Below are 15,327 nucleotides of genomic sequence, written 5' to 3'. Positions count from 1 at the left end.
CGAGGGGTCCGAGCAGCGCCGGGCGGGTCTGTCGGCGGGAGCAAAAGAGCTGCCCGCCTTTGCCCCGTGTGAGGATCGAACTCACGACCTTCAGATTATGAGACTGACGCGCTACCTACTGCGCTAACGAGGCGGCTGGGTGAGTGCTCTCCGGGCCGGCTCTCGACCCTACCCTGGCCCCGCACCGGCCACCTCGCTCCCCGCGGGGCCGCGGGAGGACTCGGCACAGCCCGGTCCGGACCTTCCTCCTCCCACCTTGCTCCCACCCGGGGAGAATCCTGCGGCGGCCGTGCGGGGCACCGGAGTGACCGTGAGGGACCGCGGGGTGACAGTGTGAGTCCCGTGGTGACAACCAGTGTGGCCATATGGGGACCGGGGTGACAGCGCGGGACACCGGGGTGACAGTGAGGGACCTTGGCCGAGGCGGGCAGAACCGTCCCTGGGCCCGATCGGCGTTGGCAGGGCACAGTCCTGGCGTGTCAGGGTAATTAGGTGGCATAATTTTCAGCATAATTGCGCAGGTCAGGAGATAATTAGTGAGCTTCGGCCGCGTCTGGCAGCTGCGGGCGGATGTTGGGGGCGGGGGGAGGGACGGGGTAGTTTTCAAAATGACCCCAGAGCTCAGGACGGCCCCGCCTCTCCTCGGCCCCACGTGGGTGTGTCCCTCCCTCCGTGCTCGGGGAGTGAAATCCGAACCATTTAATACCCTTTCCTCTTTTTGTATATATTTGTTTGCCTCATCCTTACGTGTAATTACTTCTCTTTTTTTCCACCCGATAAGGCATCTGACATAGACACGGCCCCATAATCTGGGAAGCTGCCCTGAAAAAGGAGCCTGTGCCACCTTGTGCGCCCCTGAGGACATCTCTGCTCCCGAGGCCAGGGCGGAAGGATCCTCTCCCTGCTCAGACGTGCCCCCATCCAAGAGCCCAGGCTGGCACATCGCCGTGGTCCTGCGCTCCCCTCTGGAGCTGTGGCACATGGATACGTGGACAGAGAGTGCAGGGCGAGGGCCAGCCCGGCCCGCCTGAGAAAACTGTGTCACACGTGCCTCTGCATCCAGGCACGCACGCAGGTATGTGCGGAGACCTCGGGCTGGTGCCTTCCCACCCCGCCTCTCCTCGGTCAGACCAGCCAGCCCGGCTCCCCCGAGGCTCTGGCCTGTCACCCCGCTCCGAACCTGCTAATGACACAGCAGTGAGCTGCCACGGGGACAACGTGACTCCAGAAGCTGCAACCTGGAAAAAAAAAAAAAAAAAAAAGAAACCAACCAAACAGCCCTAAATGTGCACAATCAAGTGATGAGTGTTTGTATTTCTGATGCTTTAAGGCCAGCTCACAACCCTCCCTCCACATAATACTCAGGATGTTTGGGAAGGGGTATTTTTCTTTTAATAGGATGGCGTAGTCACAAAGCTTTAAAGAAATAGATGAGTGAATCGTATATGGTAATAGCAACATGCTACAGATGGGGCACAGTGACGAAGTTCACATCTATTTTTAAGCCTGCCTGGCAGCATGTAGGTGCCGACCAGAGCCCATGACCCTTTTTGCTGTTCTGAAGCCATGGACATGGCTGCTGTCTGTGTTCCAGTTCAACATCAGAACTGTTTTTTCTCCATAACAAATACTATGGGAAGACAGAGAAGCCTCAAGCTGTTTTGAAGATTGTGCAATGATGCTTGGGAGCCTACCTGCTTTTGCTTGAGTGCTTTCCTCACTCGTATTTCACAGGATGCGACAGGAAGGGAAATACAATCGAATCGGACAGCCGTGGTAAATTGGACTCGAATCCTTCGCATGCCCTGGGGCTGAGGTGGGTGCCTCTCAGATAAGCAATCTAATCAGCTTTGCTCTTGTGTCCCATCTGGAAACAGATTGTTGCCGGAGTACACCACCACCTGAGAAGCAAGCTTCAGGTTTGTTTTGAAGATAATTGTACAGACAAATTCAGGGAGTGTGAGTTTGCCTGCGGTAATAAGATCTCTTTATTTTTATTCACAGTTAATTCGTTCAGCCAAGGCGATTTCATGCCAGGATGCAGTCCCCAAACAAGGATGATTGCACTGCCTGTCCCACTCATATGCATGGTGCCTACCCGGCAGATCGGCTGCTGCGACAACGAGCCATGAACCACCCCAGACACATGGGCAAGATAAGGAAAAGGCTGGAGGACATCAAGAGCCAGTCCCCGAAGCTGAACAAAGTGGATTTCAGCCACAACGAAAGCATAAGGTTGGCCACCGACGCCTTCCTGGACGGTGGGACAGACTCTTACCTCGAAACTTTAAGCAAAGAGGGCGAGGTGGATTTCCTCTCCTCCGTGGAAGCTCAGTACATCAAGGATAATGCCAGGGAGTCCTATTATGCACAGGAGTCCTCAGCTGCCGACGGGGCGGCTGCGCCAAAGCAGAACGATGCCGGATCACTCCCTTCAGGGACCTACTTCCCCACCATTTCTGACTGCAGTGAGTCGGCTCTGCTGCACACGTGGATTACTGCGGAGAAGCCCTATATGAAGGAAAAATCCACTGCCACCGTGTATTTCCAAACGGAGAAGAACAGCAACATTAGAGACATCATACGCCGGTACATCAACAAGACCACTCAGGTAGGGGAGAGAATTGCTGTTCCCTCTGCACTTGTTGTCTTCTTGCTCTTAAAAGATCAAGTGAATATGGTGTTTGATCCAAGGCAGCCTTGTGTGCTACAGTGTAGCTTTTATTCTGGAAAGTGGCTGTAAAGACCCTGTTGTTGAACACAGGCAGTGCCTGTTTGTTTGTTTGTTTTGGTGCTCACACCACCACCTTCTTATGCTGGTGACTTAAAAGAAAGCACTCCCTCTTCTAACTTCCCATTAACCCAGTGGATCAAATGTGCTGTAGAAAGGGCAGCTGGGCTCTGTCTCTCCTTGGGCACCCCCAGCAGGATGATTTGCTTTGTTCAGACCACTGCACCATTGATGAGAATTAAGCCCAAGCGAGCTCTCAGTCATTAGGAATCGTTCAAGGGGATTCATGGGAGATTCGGGTGAAGGAGAGGCTGGAGAAAGGCAGATGTGTTTCGTATGCCAGTAGCCATCCCCAGAGGAAGGAAATTATTCGGCAGAGACCTTTCATCCCTGACACGTTGCCAGCATCACTAAAAATGTCATGTGGGCTCCATGTGGAAGCTCTTCAGCGTAACTTGGCACACGGGAAAGGTGCAGATGATGCCCCTGACTACACACAGGAGACAGGGGCCACAGAGAGGTGCCAGCTATAAGCCAGGCTCCACACACTCTGGGAAAACAGAAGCTGAGCAACTGGAGGGGGATAAAAAGCCTCTGTCATGTGTGTTCTGGCAGCTCTCTTGTTTTCCTGGAAAAAACATTTGATATTTCAAGGCTGTGTTTACCATCGTCCAGGAGTTTTCCCCTTGAATAAATTCGAGACAGCACCAGAAGTTTCACAAGGGAACGGTGTTCCAAGATAGGAACCAAACCAGGCTGTAGTGCTGCTGCCCAGCACAGACTTCCAAGCCTGCTGGAGTCAGGTTTCTTCTGCTTTGTTATTCCCCTGCAAGGGCGTTTGTGCCTGATAACACTGAGTGTAATGGCAGGGGAGAAGGATCCCAGTTGGCAACTGCTTTATCAAAGCCTGCAAGAGCTTACCACATCAGGGGAATTATAGATCAATCATTTTAAGTTGGCAGCATCAGAAAGGTGCAGAATCAGAAGAAATGTCGCTGGAATGATAAAATAAGCATCAGGTAAAATATCATCCCAGGCAAATTTTCTGTCCCAAGAGAAGAAGACTTGTAGGGGAAAAAGTGGGAAATGTAAAATAAATCCATGGTTCACATGACCTTCTTTATCATCTAATTTACATTACAAGGAGGTGCTGAAGCAACATTAATTAACAGTATAAATTTATCAACTGCTTTTTGAGCACAGTTTTCTAAGAGGAGCATTTATTACTTATCATCTGGTAAGGGTCCATCCTGGATAGCCTAGTATTTGATATATGCATTAACAACCTGAACAACAGGATAAAGACTGTGTTTGTGGGTGATATCAGACTGCAAAGGATTGGTAAGTGGTACTGTAATCTTAACACATTTGTAGAATTGGCGGAAATCATAAAAATTAAAATTTGGACAAAAGAAGCAAGAAGTACTGCAAGTAAGAGAGGGAAGTCAGGTGCAGAAATATAAATTGGGAACAGCTGCTGAAAAAGGACATTAGAGTTGTCTGGAGCTGCAGTGAGGCTGGATCAGCATTGTGCTGTTTCAAAAGACCGGGGTGGTAACAGTAAGTGTGGATGTGAGATATTGGGTATAATTGTGCCACCTACCCCGCAGTGGCAAGGCCCTTTCTGAAGCATCATGTTTTGGCAGCAGGAGGAGGGTGTGAGATCCTCACTGCCCCACAAGTAGTTTGGCTTGCCTGAAGAGGATGATGGCTGCACAAGATGTGCTTAGTCTTGTAGGATTTCCTCATGGTTGCAAAGGGAATAAGCTTGTTTTTAGGTGTGGGCATGGTCTTTGGAGTAAGACTCAGTGCAAGTTGGCAGCAATTAGTAAGACATCTACAGAGATACTATAAAGTTTGTTTTGCCTGAAGAGGATATCCTGTGAGCACAGTTATCAAGGCTTCCCTGTCTGGTCAGTGGAAAAACAGATAAGTCAGGTATTAGCTGGGCTGAATTGCCCTGGGGAGTGACCCTTTCCATGGCAAATAGCAGATGTCAGTCAAGACCATCACCTTGATGAGGCTGTGTCCAACACTGAGCATAGGGACTGGAGTATGGAACTGGTTTTCTGTCACATTTACAGTTCCCTTGATCCATACTGGCTGCAGGCTGTGCATTTAAATAGCTGGTTTTTATGCCCAGTACTGAGACTTTTATACACTGTTCTGCCAGTTGTGAATTGGGACGCAAGGATGTGTGGTTAAGTTGAAACAGTTAGTTTATAAATCAGTATTTTAAAAAAGCAACAGATGGAGCTGTTGAGAGTCCATTGCTCCACCACCACCACCAGAGTGAGGATTTAAATCCAGGACCGTTCCAGGTGTAAGTCATAACAGAGAAAGCATCATCCAGTGATTCTTGCTGAACACATGTGCCTTACAACAGCCAGTCAGTTGTTTGGCAAGAGCTACACTCTCTTGTTTTAGCTATGTCTTCATTATTCTCTGATTAGCATTTCAATATATTTCCTAGTGCTGAAATCTCACCTACAAACTCATGTGTCATCTTGGGTTATAAGTTGTGTGTTACACGGGTTTTATATGAGCAATAAAACAATGAAGCAATGTGTCTCATCAGTTTACTGATTCAGGCACTTAGGGAGAAAACCAGAGCAAATATCCACATAAATCTCTGAATATTTGTGTTTGTTGGGATTTGTTTTTAAACAAATAAACTGCATGTCAGTGGCCTCATGAGCAACCTGAAAGTTATGTAAATTGACTCTGCTAATGCCTGTGCTTTTTTTCCCCAAGGTGCTGGCTATCGTGATGGATGTTTTCACGGACACTGAGATTCTTTGTGACCTCCTGGAGGCAGCTAACAAGCGCATGGTGTTTGTCTACCTGTTGCTCGATCATGGCAGTATAAATCTCTTCTCGGAGATGTGTGACAAGTTGCAAATTGCCGAGGATCTCTTCAAGGTACTGTGGCTCTGGGAAGCTCTTAGGCTCAGATTCATCTGCTTAACTTCAGGCACTCTGAGCTAGGAGCATGGTTATGCCAGGGTCAACCCACCTTGTAATTAAAAGGGAGCAAGAGATCACCTGAGGTAGTATTAGCACGCCTAATTCCTCTCTGAAGATGCCTGCATTTTCCCATGGATATTATAGGAAGGTAAGGCATTTACATCAGGTCCCTTAGATGAAACTAATCAGGGCCCTGAAGTCTTAAAACAGAGCTTAACTCTCCTTGTAGAGTTGTCTAATGTAAGCATTGCAACTGCTTCTGTTTAATAGCTCTGCAGCAGCTGTGGTCTGGCAGCCACGGGGAGAAGGTGTATGAAACTCTTTTGCATGGCAGTACCGTGGTTGCACTGGGTAGTGCCTGATAAAACGTGTTAAATCTCTGTTTTAAAGATAAATAGTGCCTCAAATTTAGCTGGCTCTTAGCTTAATTTGTCTTCAACTCTGTCACAGGCTTTAAAAAAACCTCTCCTAGGGATCATTTCAGTGGTTGCCTGAGATGCTGTGGGGCACCTGTGGCATCTCCATGGGGATGGGTGATACCACAGAGGCAACAGATCTCTGGAACAGCAGCTGTGGGGCATGCAGGAGGCCTGAGGGCATCTCACGTGCACCAGACACCTGTTTTTCAACAGCTGAATTCCACCCCAAATATATAAAAAATTTAAATTAATAACAGTTGTTTGTAAACCCTCATTCCTAAGAACAAGCCTGCACTATTTATTGTGAGTGTGCAGCTACAGCACACAGGCTTTCACAACAAGCGAGTCAAACCCTTGGTGCCACTCCTTTACTAAGGCCTTGATTCTGTGAAGTGTGTGTGTGGCAGTCACACCCAGGTGCCTGGTGAGCCTGAAACGCATTTGCTGAGGTACAAGGACAGTGCAGATCATCGCATGGGCCAAACTGACACATGCACTTACATCTGATCCTGAAGGACAGCAGCTGTCTGAGCTGCTCCAGAAGAGCAGCGTGTATGTCCATGCAGGCCCAGATGGATTGGAAGAGCAGAGGTTTTTCCCTGCTGTGTAAAATGAGAGCTCACAGCTAGAGCAGGTTGGGGCTGGGGTGTCAGCGGAGGCAACAGGCTGCTCTCAGCTCTGGGCACATCCTGCACTCATTTTGGTTGGGGTATCAGTCACACAGCACAGCTCCCTCTGGATGAGCTTCCATGCAGGGTTTATGTCCCCAGTGAAACAAGTGAACCCTGTGGCAAGTGAGAGACCTTGGCTAGGTTTGCTCTAGACACAAACCTTGAAATACCACATTGGAGAGTCCAGGAAGAAATCCAGCTCTGGGGAAATGAAGAACTAAAGGTGGTGGGGGGGGAAGGGCCTTTCACTTCTGATTTTTGATTTTTAAAAAATGTAATTCACTCCATTTTATTTTTATTTACAGAATATTTCAGTCCGCAGTGTTACTGGAGAGGTTTACTGTGCCAAATCAGGCAGGAAATTTTCAGGACAAATAAAAGAAAAATTTCTTATCTCTGACTGGAGATACGTGCTCTCAGGATCTTACAGGTGAGATAAGCCATTGCAGTTCATGTCTAGGTACTCTTTTATGATTTTTAATGTTACTTCACAAAAAAGTGCCACAGAAATTTTTGTACAGGTAAGAATATTTTGTGTAACAAAAAAACCCTCATGTTTTCAAATATGTGCCATTTCTCAAAAATCCATTTAACTTGCTTTAAAGCTGGTATTAGTTCTTTATGGAGCATGGTTTTTAATTTAAATGTTCAGAAACTAATGTAAACAACTTTGCTGGTTCAGCCCTGGAGCAGAACTAAAAATGTGTACAGCTTAATATTACGCTTTCCTCGTTGTTTGGGTTCTCAGGATACATTTCCATCTCCCTCGGGATCCCTTAATGTAGCATATGTCACTCAGCTTATCTGAGGATTTATTCTCCATATGACAAGTTTAGTGATTAAAGCTAAAACATAAATTCTTCAGAGACTTACTGGTTTTCCTCGTGTTTCATTAGTAGGTAGGCAGTATATATCTATGTGACTGCTGTACCTTCATTTTTTCCCCTTTTATTTTTTTGTGCTGCTGTAGTTATTTCAGGTAGAGGATATAGCATCTCAACAACAGGGTTTTTAATTAAGATCCAAGATCCTCCAGTCAGGGAATTTCAGGAGGCCCTGAGCTTGTATCAAATAAATGAAGTTCCTAAGCATCATGGCTACATAGATAAGCTTCACAAATGACTAAGTGTATCCTAGAAATCCAGATGCAAAAATACAGGAGGTGATTATTTAATTAAAAGGATGTGATTGCGTTTCTTAATCCCAGTTTACGATTTGGAAGCTTAAATGTCCCTGGTCTGATAAAACTGTGCCATCAGGAAGAGTACATAACCGTAGTAATGAAGGTAAATTTAGGTAACAATGTGGGGATGGGCTGCAGGAGCTCAGGTGTCCACATTCCATTTCCAAATGACCCATCAGACAAAAATGAGTGGACACTCAGGGTTTTTTTTATTGACCACTCTTTGGTTTTCTTGTTCCTTCACGTGGTTTTTAATCCCTCACCAGAGATGTGTAGAAATACAACAGCAGATTTATAGACAGAGTAGAAGTGAAGGATGTATGGAAGAAGGACAGGACAAGTTCTATTTTCTTTAGCCAAGAAGCTTCCTTTTGGCTTCTCTTTCAATCCTAAAAAAAAAAAAAAAAGCCACCAAACTAAAAACCCTTGAAGTCCTGTGCAGTCACTTCTGTCTTTCTCTGCTGCTGTTGCAATATCTACTGACCTCAAGTACGTAATCCCTTATCCAGCCGCAAACAGAGAGGGTGGTGAGGAACAAATCTATGCATTATTTAACTTCAGCATGCTCAGCACCAGCAGTTTGCAGATTCATATGGGTTATAGCTGGCTATCAGTGTATGGCATTTCTTGTTAGCTCTCACTTCATTGATCTGAAAGATTTCTGTTATGCCTGAATCTTATCCACCAACCTCTTCAGGAATAAACAAAAATTACATAGAGTAAAACAGAACTCAAACTCTTCTGCAATGCATTTGTTGGAAATCAAATTGGAAGAGATCTTAAAACTAATACAAGAGATCTAAAATACATCAGCAAATTTTATATAAGTGCTGTGCACTGCATGACATTGTAATGGGGGGGAGGGGGAACAGGCTGAGGAAATAAAGTAGCCCTTCAGGACATACTGCTCTAAAAAGGCACCCTGGTTCACTGTTTCCCAAAGTGTTTGGGGACAAAATATATTTGCCTAATAGACAGTGAAGAAAAAGGACTGAAGCTGACTACTAGTTCGAGGCAAAGGAACCACCACTGAGTCTGTGGCATCTCCTGCTCTGGCGTGGTTTTTAAAACCACACTAAAAAGCATTGCTTTGGTCAGTGTGAATAAGTGTGGTCCTGCTGCACAGGGCAGACCAGAGCTGAGAAACTTCTGAACTCTCTTCCACACACATCAGCACAAGTATAGGGATGAGTGTTTTAAATTACAGTTTTATTCTCAATTTTTGTTGCCAGTGTCTGTGGGGTTACGATGCAGTATTTCTGTTTGCTGCACATTGCTGCAGTGCTGCAAACACAGGGTTGAGAGCATCCCTAATGAGCTGCAGCAAGGCAGAGGGGACACTCATTACAAAACAAGTCCAGTACTGAACAGGAGAAGTGGGTTGTGATTCAGACAACCATATATCAGAGGATCTGGAACAGGGCATAGGTTTTGGGACAAAGCCTGGCAAGATGGCTGAGAAGCATCTATTAATGACTGAACTTGTGATACAGCATTGGCCCCAGTCTAGGCATTACTTCTTTTTGTTTTCTCTTCTTCCTGATGGGCCTCACTCAAAGAGGTCTGGTAGAGAAATGATCCTTCTGGGCAGATAGTGACAAAGACTTCTCTGAACCTTTCTCAAAAGAGCACTTGGAATTGTAAACTAAGGAGCAAAACAGGGCCTAAACCCGAAACAGTTAATTTCTTCTTAGATTTAAGCCAATGAAAATCTGTTAAGTCTCAATGTCAAGTTCAGCTTTGTTCTTCAGCTAAGTGCACAGAATGTACATTGCCGTGACTACAAACGTTTATATAAAATCACATAGGTCTCACCTTGTAACTTTGCAGCTGACCTATTTGCCATCAGTTCTTGGAGAATCTTTTGATCAACTTTCTGTTTACGGGGATTACAGATAAGATCAATGAGCCACAAACTAGTATCTGTCTGTCATGTACTCTGGGAAGTTACACGTGGGAGTAAATTATCAAAACTGGGCAGAACAGTTTTTTCCTCTGATTATTTTTTCGGCTTTTAAAAGCCATTTACAAATGTGATTGATGTTTTACTTTTGTCTACATTTTCTTTTATAAACTAGAGGTATCTCTAGCACAGAAATCTGCCACTTTACACCTCACCCCTTTCATGAGTTCATAACCTTCAGTGTGTTTTTGTATTTATTCCTGAATTACTGTCTCCTTAACAGTTAGATGAAGGACATGCAAAGGTTTAGAGAGCATTGCTTGGTAAATAAAGGCAATGTTGAGCTGGCACAGCAGATGTTACACACACAGCAGGGAGTTAGCTTGCTGTGCTCTTTACCTTGGCTCCCAAGGTTTTGTCCATATTTGGAATGATTTGAACAAACTGGATGAGAAGTTACCTGTATTCTAGTAACTTACTGTGTGTTTTCACGTCCAATCATAAAACACACAGTATATATTGTAAGGTAACCCAGTGGCACTGAACTATCAATTTATTCACTCCTACCCTTGCTCCTGAAGCAGCAGTGTAAAACCACTGTATGCCCCAAACCCAACTCTCTTTAGGAATACTCTGGACAGGCATATGAAAATTGTCTGTCTTACTCCCTCAGCATCAGCTCAGGCTGTCAGTCCCACTGAGATTCACAGGAGTTTTGTCAAAACATGACAAGAACAAGATTTTAAATGCACACACCTACAGCCAAATCTGGCTCTCAGCAATCCTTGTGCAAATCCAGTGTAGCTAATAAAGTCACGCAGGAATAACCATGGCAGAGCTTTGCCAACACAGAATAACCTCAGGTTTAAATCCAATGCTGCTCTGTATCCTCTGCTGCACAGCTCAAGCCCTGGTCAGCTCAGGGAGTAATTACATTTTATTCTCTCAACTATGCTCATTTTATTGGTGCTGCTGCTGCTCAGACATGGCAGCCTGCACGGCACAGTCAAGCTGGCTTGTGGTTTTGTAAAAACGCAAATTTATGTTTGCTGACTGCATTAGGGAAGCACATAAAAGAAAAATCATTTAAAAGCTATGGGTTATCCTAGGGTGTGTTTCTGGACGAGCAGAATGAAAACTATTGTGGTGTTTCTCCCTTTATAGCAAAGTAGTATATTTATTTTTGGAAAGGCTGTAGGAAATATTTATAATTTAATTTTCTCCGTAGTGAAGAAAATAAGCATTTGTCAGGTGTGGCGGTTTGTTTTGTGGATGAGTGACAGGGAGGCTGGGTTTTTATGTGTTTCTCTTGGCCAATGCAGAAAGATTATGGCAAAATGAAAACTAAGGATGGTTATTTTTCGCTAGTCTTTTTGATGCCAGTTTTGAGTGGGTAAGAGTTACCAACTGGCACAGCATTCTGCACGGTGCAAGGTACAATTCATGGGTGTGCAGATAAAACCTGGTGTAAGACCTGAATTTAAACACTGTGTGTGTAAGAGAGATTCAAAAGAGGGATCTAAACTCCTTTCCATGGAACAGACACCCAAACCTTGGGTATTGTAGCTGACATTTAGCCCTGCAGTGGATCTGGATCACCACTCCCTTTAGGAGGTTGTGTAACTTCACAAGGTTTCTTGAAGGTTTTTGAGGCAGCTGCAATAACAAAGATTGATCCAAGTCAAAGAGCACTGATGTGAACTGACCTGAAATTCAACTGCAACACCGTCTTCATCCTGTGTTTAGACAAGAAGCTTCAGCAGTAAAAGACATTTGCCTTTCACATCACCCCTGTGGGGATCTCCAGCTCCTCATGGCCGGCGTTAGCACTAACCCTCACTTTGTCTCTTCCAGCTTCACGTGGCTGTGTGGGCAGGTTCACCGCAACCTCCTCTCCAAGTTCACAGGCCAAGTTGTGGAGCTGTTTGATGAGGAGTTCCGGCATCTCTACGCGCTGTCCAAGCCGGTGAGGGGCCCCAAGTCCCCCCCGCGCTCCCTGCCCTTCCTGTTCAGCCGGAGCTGGGCTGCTCCACGCAGCCTCCCCTACAGTGATGAGGGAAGCGCCAACACTCTTTCCGATGCCTTCAGCAGCCTCTCAGCTGGCAGCACCCACCAGACCAAGCAAACCCCACGAACTCCCATGTTCAACAGCAACTTCGCCCCCCAGTCACCTCTCCATCGAGTTAATTCCTTCCACAGCTACATCTCCTTCACACCCCCTCCTCCACAGAAGGCCATCCAGGCCAACTACTACCAGCCTCACTACATGGCCGAAAACTCCCCAGTTCCGTATAACATGAACGTTTACAGACCTATAAGACTTAGGCAAGAGGAACCGAACAGGACAGGGTTAAACTCATCCTGGAGATGCCTCCACAAAGCCAACCTGTTTGCATAATAACCACCTTGTTTGGAAATGCGAGTAAACGTAGTGAGGACCTGTTTAGCAATCGCTTGTGTACTGATGAATATAGAAATTCTGCATAATACAAAATGAGGATGATTTCAAGCCTCTTGTTTTGTTGCTTATGGATGCTTCGTTTCCCTAATTAAAAAGCCAAGCCTGCTACTGTGTGAACCTCAGGTGCATCATGATCCCAGGAAGAACACATCTAAATAATGCTGCTCACAGTGCAGCACTGCTGCTGCCTATCACCTGCCCTTGGCGGCACATTTGTGTAGCAGGAGTATGGTAACTGTTCTCCTTATGTCCAGGCAACTGAAAGGGGGTAAGGCACAGTTTACTACTAAGCATTTTATGCACTTGCATAAGGAGACTGAAGGCTGCTATTTCAGTGCCAAACAGAGGCCATGCCAGCAGCAGCAGGCTGCCTTCGTGCTGTCATCACATCTTAATCTTGATTTAGGAGGACTCCCTTTGGGCTGGCAGGGAGGGCCTGCCACAGCACTGTCTCAGAGCTCTCTCTGTGTGAGCAAGGACATCTGTTCCCAAGGATTCTAGGAAGGGACCCGCTACCCATGATGTGGACCAAGCCCGACAGTTCCGCATACAGAAGACACCTTGTACCCACCACATGATCACTTCCATTCGTTAGCAACACGTTCCAGCACCCTTGGTGACAAACCTCCAATGCTACCAGCTCAGAGCAACTTTCCTTACTGTGGAGCAGCTGTGTACATTCAGACTGGAAAACGAAGCTGAGTTCAAGAAGCGAAGTCCTACTAGTAACACCCCAGGATTGAGTTCTAATTCATTTAGCAGCACGTGGATCTTAGAAATCCTCTCCATGGTCATTTGATTGATCATGAAGTTAGAGTTAATGATGCTTTATTTCTGAGTTCTTCAAGGTTTCTTATTTTTAAAGAGAAACTGGGTGTCTGTAGTGCCCATGGATTACAGTTACAAGGGTTACAGAGGTTCAGCAGCTTGAACCAAACCAGAAAAACTTTCTGCCAAATAATCCATGAAAACAAAGGAAGCTTCTGTAAGCAAAAGAAAATTTATGAAACAAAGTTTAAACCAAAGTTACCAGGATGCCTAACATCTGTTATCAGTAGATTATTTTTTTCACACCTTCTTTGTATTATCTTTAATCTGACTCCAACAGGAAACAGAAACCTAAACACACTTGTACATCTAGCTTGTTTTCCCTGACTTCTCACCTGCTCAGAAAGGAACACAATTTAATTATGTAGGCTGTGGATGATGAAAAGTGTATGCAGCAGCAAGATCTCAAGTGAGGAAAAGTTACTCATCCTTGGAAGAATGCTCAGTTTAAAGAACATTATGAAAGGTACAGGATGAACACATCCCGCTCTAGCTTCAGTGTGGGAATTTTAACCAGTGATACCAAATGTTGGAGTCCAGAGTAACAATAAACTATTGCATATAACTGTAAATTCTGTACATAGCAACATTTTTTGATTCCTTGGGAAGAAGGGAAATTTGATTTTCTTTGTTATGACAATTCTACGTAATTATCTGAATATAACAACCATTCAAATAAAAGAGAAGACTTTCATTAAAATCCCTCTGAGAATCATTTTGTTTCTTCATATTCTCTTGATTTGTGCACTTTACTCTCTTCTCTTCCAAAAGGTGAAGGAGTCCCATACAGTCAGAGCCCAGGTGAAGATCAAAGACATTTTGTTTCTTCTGAAATCAAGAGGAACAGAATTAAGGTGTCCCACCAGCCTAATTAGGATTTTTCTTCTAAATGTGATTCAGTTCACTGATCTCTTGTGGCCCAGCTGGGGGTGCTACAGAGGGGGATGTGGGAAGAAGTTTATATACTACTACCTCTGAAACCTTCATTTTCTCAGGCCATGACCTGTGAAATCCATGAAGGAGCTATTCTCATCTCTTTGGGGCAAGATAGTCTACCTACAGAAGCTTTGGAGAACACAGCTAATGAAAAGTGGTTAAGGGTCAAGCTAGTAATCCAGAAGGGTCACTGTGAGTTAAGAGTTAATTTTGGTGGGATCAGGGAAACAGCTTGTTTTAGTTCAGGCAACATCTGAACTTGAACATCAAATGAACAAAATTTCAGTTTTGATGGAAGACTTCACAATTTCAGCAATGCCAAAAACAGACCCCCACAAGCACGATCACTTAGTGAGGAAGGGCAACACGATTACAGGCAGCTGCAGAAACCGTCACGAAGGCCATGACAGAATGCTGACCTACCTATCTACCTACTGCGTCCATCTGCGTCAAGAGATGTGCTCAGATAAACACTCCTACCACACACTGCACCCTCTGCAAGTTTGGGGATGACACCAAGCTGAGTGGTGCAGGTGATTCACTAGAGGTATGGGATGTTGTCCACAGGGAACTGGACAGGCTGGAGGCCCATGTGAACCCCGTGAAGTTCAACAAGGCCAAGTGCAAGTTCCTGCGCCTGGGCTGGGGCAATCCACAGCACCTGTACCGAGTGGGGTGAATGGCTTGAGAGCAGCCCAGAAAGCCAGCTGTATCACTGATGAGGCAGGAAGGTCAGCTTTCTCACATCAAATGAACCCCTCTGGGGCCAGGGCTTGGAGGTGTCCTCTCCTGAATTCCAGGCACTCACCTGACACAGAACTACACAAAGTAGTTGGAGTACACAAAAGTACACGAAGTTGATGGAGTCCTAAAGTACCATCAAGTTCCTTCCAGTTTCCCAGAGTATCTCTCACCAGTAAACCCCATTTTACCTTTCCTATTTAACCCCCCAATGACTGATGCTGTCCCCAGAATTAGTACCTTTCCTGGGAATGTGGATCTTGCAAGGAAAATGGGGTGAACTCACCCAGTACTGGCTGTGTCATATCCCATCACCACGCTCACCAGGTTGGGAACTCACAGAGTCCCACCTGGGTTCCCAAATTGTTACCAAAATGGATTTGCTTGCCGCCTTCATCAGGTTTTTGCGTGTGTACACCAGAAAGAAGGCAGGAGAAGTTGGCACCACCTAAAACCCCTTTGCTACTGCCAGCAATAAAGGTGGCTC

At 45.5% G+C, this 15,327-nt stretch overlaps 1 protein-coding gene and 1 non-coding gene across 2 annotated transcripts; one reads left to right on the top strand and one right to left on the bottom strand.

Annotated features, from left to right (window-relative positions):
* Positions 1–60: 60 nt before the first annotated feature.
* TRNAM-CAU (transfer RNA methionine (anticodon CAU)) lies at positions 61–133 on the bottom strand. The gene has a single exon. It is a non-coding gene; the product is annotated as a tRNA-Met (tRNA).
* An 836-nt stretch (positions 134–969) lies between these two features.
* Positions 970–13,698, top strand: FAM83A (family with sequence similarity 83 member A). The gene is made up of 6 exons (XM_050319315.1): positions 970–1,075; positions 1,735–1,919; positions 2,005–2,611; positions 5,486–5,653; positions 7,094–7,218; positions 11,729–13,698. Exons 3-6 carry the CDS (start codon positions 2,039–2,041, stop codon positions 12,270–12,272), a joined length of 1,410 nt encoding a protein of 469 aa, XP_050175272.1. The 5' UTR covers positions 970–1,075; positions 1,735–1,919; positions 2,005–2,038; the 3' UTR covers positions 12,273–13,698.
* The last annotated feature ends 1,629 nt before the right edge of the window (positions 13,699–15,327 follow it).

Source organism: Myiozetetes cayanensis, unplaced genomic scaffold (genome assembly GCF_022539395.1).
Source record: "Myiozetetes cayanensis isolate MyiCay16 unplaced genomic scaffold, myiCay2020 scf1, whole genome shotgun sequence".
NCBI lineage: Eukaryota > Metazoa > Chordata > Aves > Passeriformes > Tyrannidae > Myiozetetes > Myiozetetes cayanensis.
Note: the sequence above shows the minus strand (reverse complement) of the source record. Positions and strands in the feature narration are given on the sequence as shown.